General features: G+C 41.5%; 1 protein-coding gene across 1 annotated transcript in view; it reads left to right on the top strand.

Moving 5' to 3' along the window:
* Window positions 1-3,577: 3,577 nt before the first annotated feature.
* Window positions 3,578-6,000, top strand: part of si:ch211-26b3.4 (connector enhancer of kinase suppressor of ras 2) — a gene marked incomplete at its 5' end in the record, with an annotated part of 68,833 nt that continues 66,410 nt past the window's right edge. Inside the window, 1 exon segment of the mRNA XM_036126903.1 lies at window positions 3,578-3,741. Within this exon segment, the coding sequence (XP_035982796.1) occupies window positions 3,578-3,741 (164 nt within the window).

Below are 6,000 nucleotides of genomic sequence, written 5' to 3'. Positions count from 1 at the left end.
ATAATCAATTATTCTGTCTCTGGAACTACAGTTTACACCCTTTATAGAGTCACTGCAAAGCCTAAGGAAAGTTGAAACCGAATCAAACTTCTGCATTTTGATCATTTACGAGGTAAGAGTAAGACCCGGTGGTCTGGCCATAAAGCTGGGAGCATTTCACAGCGTTTACACTGTAAACCTGAATTACGACCACTTCTACATCCAACGGAGCTTAAAACAATCGCATTTTTAAAAAAAAATAGTACCTGAGATACATATCCCAAAGTAACAAAATCAGCACACAGGGTTCTCCATGGTTTATTAATTTATGCATTTTTCAAATGGTTCAAATATTTCAATGAATAATACATTTGATTTGTCTTTTACTACTCGATTTTTCGCTACTCAAGACCAAAGTTTTAATGTCTATTACAGTAAGCAATATTCGAAAATACAATCAGCAGAATATTAAACTAAATTGACGTAATTGATTTAAAAGTTAAAAATAACTCAGCTAGTTTGACGTGCGCAGTACTTTGCCTCCACAGTACTTTATCTGAGATTCCTTGCCAATGAAAAAGTGCTACCTCCCACCCAGATCCTTGGATTTTGGTAAAAACTGAGAAAATGTAGGGCTGCGATACTGGCCCCAGAATACTGCCCTGGTTTCTGGAGTCGCCCTTATGTGCAATTCAAAACAACTTCCTGATTGCCATGGTAATTTTGAAAATAAATAAGCACGTATGTTTTTGCAAATTTTTTTTTGTTACTTTTAGATAAAAATGGGAGTTTTCAGTCGCAAGAAACTTTTCATAGTGGCTTGGCTAGGAATTTTTTTTTTTCTTCTAAAACTCTGCCAAAACTTAAGATTAAATAGTAATCAGAAATGCAATGCAACAGAACTTACATTTATACCATTTATACATTTTATATATATTTATGTACGTCCATCCAGTCAGCCATCTATTGTTTTATACTAATCCAAAACAGAAAGGGTCCTGATCAGATGCCACAACCACCTCATAGGTTTCCCCAATTCTCGCTGTGATCCCTCCCTTGAGACCGTGGTGGCAACCTGAGCCTCAAACTGTATAGCCTCAGGGATCATGAAGGTACTAAAACCTTTCTCCTGCTCGAAGGTGATGATTCTGCAGCATAGTTACATTTTGACTTCCAAGTGAAAGCATTTCACTTCAAACTGTTTGGAACATGTGCTAAATTTTTTTTTTTTAGAAATCTTACCATCACCTTCACCCACTTGATTTCACAGCAGTACTTTATGTGCAAACCCGGCGTCACCGCAGCTCTCCATGAGGCCACCTTGTATTGTTTCGCCTGAAACACATGATAATAAGGCCAACAGGGCCTTCTCCAGTGGGATCGTATTTCATTAAATACATTTCACTCGCGGTTGCTACAGTTCAGAGCCTTTTATAAATGTGTTAGATTTTAAATGGCTCTGCTGTCCTGCATGTTCTGTAACAACATTCCTTCTGAACGCATCTTGAATCAACAGAAGGCTTATATTTGGTCTCCCATGTCCCCTGGTGAGACGCCTTGTGCTCTTGATATTTGTTTTAATTGTACCAAGTGTGTATGGGTGTATTAAGGTGGTAGCTCACTTTCTGCTCTCTGTCAGCTTTGCTTCCCTTGGGCGTCAGTGTTTTCCTCACAGCTCCACCGGGCTTTAACGACAGTAACAACATCCGTTGTAATTGTTTTGGGATGGGCGCTTGGGTTCGATGTGCGCGTTTGTGGAGGGATGAGCAACTTGTGTCCGAATGTGCGGCTATGCATGAGTGTGTGTGTGTTTGTGTGTGTGTGGATTTGTGTCTTTTCGCGTGTGTTTCGCTCTGTGTTTGCTCATTTTGGAGGAGGCTTGTTCATTAGGTCTGTGGGGAGATGTGCTTTCTGCTGACTTTGTTGGCTTCAGAGCCAGAATCTCTTACTGATCTATAATGTCCCACACCCTCCTACCCGACTGGCTGTCTGCAGAGGAAGGATCTACTGCGTATTAGTACAACCGAATATGGATCACACACACACAAAGCCTCCCAACTTTCATATTCCTTTAAAATGATAAGGAGCCACACTGCAGTTTGCAACGCTTTTTTCGCAGGTGTGGCCTAAAATAATCTCTGCAAAACTGGGGATGAGCGAAAGGGATGGGGTTGCATGTTCATCTTTCTTTAACCTTTCAACATTTTGTCACACTACGACGACAAGCTTCAATATATTTTTATTGGGGTTTAACACCCTTAAATTTAATCCAGGGCAACCATCTACCTTCACAGGTCACCAACACCGTAAATAGAGGCCTCCTGTGTCTAATTTAATCCCAGGATAAAAATAGCGGACCCATACCAGTGTAAAAAAAAAAACGTCACGAAGACCAGAAGGGCATTAAGGTCGCAACTGGAGTTGTCAAGACGGCTCACGGTAACTCTGGGGGAGCTGCAAAGATGCACTGCTCAGGTGGGAAAATGTATTGCCAGGACAGCCATTAGTTGGACTCTATGGGAGGAAGAAAGTCTGTAAAACACCATGTTTGTGTTTTGCTAAAAATCATGTTAGAGACACAGCAAACACGTGGAAGAAGGCGCTCTGCTAAGCTAGGACTAAAAACAGAACTTTTGACACGTGTGCAACACGCTTTGCGTGGCGGAAAACTAGCCGTGTACATCACCCTTACCAGACCATCACCACTGTGAAACATGGGCTGATGCTGATGGGATGCTTTTGTTTAACAGGGACAAGGAAGCTGGTCAGAGTTCAGAGGTAGATTTAGATCAACATTAATGCATGTGTTAGATGGTCCAGTCAAAGTACGTAATTAAATTTAATGGAAACCCATTGGCAAGACTTGAAAACTGATCCTCATGGGTACTCTCCATCAGTAACGACAAACCTTGATCTGTGTAGCAAAGTCCCTGGATACTGAACAGTGGGAAGGAAATAACCCAAAAGATGTCGCGTGTTTCAACATTTCTCACGTAAAGGTGAGAAAATGTGAAACAGCTCATCCTTTATGGGGCATTCATCCAAAAAGTTTTTATCTTTAATTATTTGTGTTAAAAACAATTGTAACGTAGAGCTCACCTTCAGTGTTTTTATCCCCGTTTGAATGCAAAAGATCAGTGGTGCTAAAGTAATTCTTACTACTCATACTTATTACCACATTTGCTCGTAATCAGATATAGAACGGACAGATGTTATTTTTTTTTCTTGGTGATCGGTAATAGGATGCCAGCAAAGCGTGGAAAAGACATCTGCTTCAGGGCTGGTGCTTATCTATGGATGCGATTAATGAAATGTTGTCTGGTGTGGATAACTGCTCCCATACTTCAGTACAGATTGCCTCCTGCTGGACCATTCGGTCTACAATACGACAGTCATATCTAAAGGTCTTTTTCTTTCTCACAAATTACATTTCCTAATCTCATTGTGCCCTTTTAGTCCCCGAGCAGACAGCCCTCAGTCTGAACCACTCATCAGACCAAAAGGTTTTTGCCATTTTCTGCCAACAGCTAACGCGCGCTCAAAGAAGACCCGCACACATCCGAACCTCCTAATGTGCGTCTGTGTGTTCTATCCTCAGGTCTGGACGACTGCCTCCAGCAGTACGTGAAGAGCTTTGAGCGGGAGCAGATAGGAGGAGAGCAGCTGTTGCACATCACCCACCAGGAGCTGGAAGAGCTCGGTGTCACCAGAATAGGACACCAGGAGCTCATCCTGGAAGCCGTGGACCTGCTTTGCGCCCTGGTCAGTCTCTGGGCTAAATCGTTTTCACCTGACAAGTTCAGCCAATACAATTTGGGGGTGGTAACATGGCTATTTGGTAATTTGATGGGTGTGCGGTGCAGATCTTTTATCAATGGCTGGAGTATTTTGAGGAAAAAAGCCACTTTGAAGAGGTTCCTGAGCAGAAGTTCTGGTGTAGTGCATTTCTGTTGCTTTGCTATTTGACCTGAGGATGAAAATAAGTATACATGGTTGTAAAGGTCGGTATGTTAGTCCCATCATTGACTGTCTGAACAGCCTGATCCCTCAACGAGACACTCTCGAACAACACTGCTGGCTGACTAAAGAGAGGTTTACAGGTGGAACCGAAATTAGCTTTTGAGAGCTGTTTGGGTCTAATGTCTGCTAATTCTGTCCTGATACCTGTTTGGTTAGTATAGCCAATACTGCTTTAAAATATTTACCGTTGATTTACTATGTTCCTATATGGAAATTGGCTTTTATTCATTGATCGTATTAATTACGTTTTCAGTCCAAGAAATTAGTTGAATGGTTTAAAACCATTTTTTTTTTCATAAAAATGTGCATTTATTGTTCATATAAGAGGGCATGAAAAATAATAACCCATAACCTGGACTACTGCGAAAGTTATATTTGGGTCAAAATTAAAAAACATTTTCTCAGTCTAACTCTGCATTAAACGTGATCAGACCACAACAATTACTTTTTGACTATAACATGAACGACCAATGCATAACACTACATGAAATCTTGATATTTTTGCCCTTGGTTGAAATTCCATTGAATTCCGTTAAAATTAACTTAGCTAAAAAGTTTGCAATTCGGAAACATGCAAGAGAAACTGAAGCAGAATTAAATACTCATATTTCTCAGAATTGTTAAACTTTTCCCACGTTTTTTGCAACGTTACAGATTTACAGACAGTAACTGATAATGACAGCCTTCACCGTGGAAAAGCATTTCGTTGAAGCCCCTTTAGCAGCACTCACCGCCTCACACACAAAGGTTTTCTTGGGCATCCCTCTACAAACCTGGCACACATTTTTATGGCTATATTCTACCATTCTTCTGTGTCGATCCTCCAAAAGCTCAGCTAGTCTGGAGAGGAAGTGTCAGTGGACGGCCATTCTTTGGTCTTTCCACAGAATGGCTGTCATTCTCTGTCAAACGCAGATAATATGCATGTCTGTGTCTTGATAACTGCTTCGGTCACCCTTGGCCTGATCTCGCTGCGCCTCATGAGGTTAGACACCAGAAATGGCTTTCCGGCTGTCTTGACGGAGTTCCAAGAGGTAGTTAAAAAAAAAAAAGCAAAGACAAACCATTGAATGGGAAGGTGAGTCCAAACTTTTCTGTATTTAGAAACCATGAGCACACTGAAATGCTGGCAGGGTCGCTGTAGCACAGCGGGAAAGCTCTTCACTCTGCGTGAAAGAATATTTCTACAAGTGCAGATGAACCAAGAGGTTTTTGTAATACAATATTCATGAATTGAGTTAGCTGCTAGCTGGCCCAGTTGTTCATTCATCGGCCCTCTCAGTATGACTCAGTTACATTTCCTGCATGTTTCTACAGGTGAGCTGGCTTTAATTCTTCGACCACATACCGTAGCTTACCAGCTTTTGTGCTTTTGAAGTCTTTTATTAAAACAGTCTTTTGCACAGCTGCCAGTATTTTCTGCTCTCAAAATGTATTATTCATTGTTTTACGCAGAATCCAGAGCGCACATGCTGCCGGCGCTCCTTACATGCATTTTGCGCCATCTTTTATCAAAAACGCATAGCTAGAATATGCAAAAAAGAATCTTTTTAAGGGAAGCAATTATCAAGGAAAGACAAATTTCCAAAGGCTAATAGTTGATATTTTTCTGCTGCATCGGTCATTGATGTTGGCTTACAGAACAGCGGTGGGGGAAAAATAAATAAATAGAAAACAGTCCTCTATGACTTGAGTCTTTGCCTTGCGTGCTCTGCCTCGGTCACTGCTGACTGTATGTTCAGTGGCCCTGCTCAGGATTAGAGAATTAGGGGGAATTAGGTGCTACTCTCCCAGAACGAGTGAAAAGAGGGAGCGGAAGAGAGGTGAGAGGGAAAGAGAGAGGGAGAATATGTAGAAAGAGCATGCAGGATGCACCTTATCTCTCAGGCACACATGGCTGGATTAGTAGGAGCTGTTCAAATGTGTGGAAGAGGGTCTGTCAGTGTGTGTGTGTGTGTGTGTGTGTATGTGTGTGCTAATCAGCACCTCTTCTCATTCAAA

Source organism: Fundulus heteroclitus, chromosome 23 (genome assembly GCF_011125445.2).
Source record: "Fundulus heteroclitus isolate FHET01 chromosome 23, MU-UCD_Fhet_4.1, whole genome shotgun sequence".
Classification (NCBI taxonomy): domain Eukaryota; kingdom Metazoa; phylum Chordata; class Actinopteri; order Cyprinodontiformes; family Fundulidae; genus Fundulus; species Fundulus heteroclitus.
This window is presented reverse-complemented; position numbering and strand designations above follow the sequence as displayed.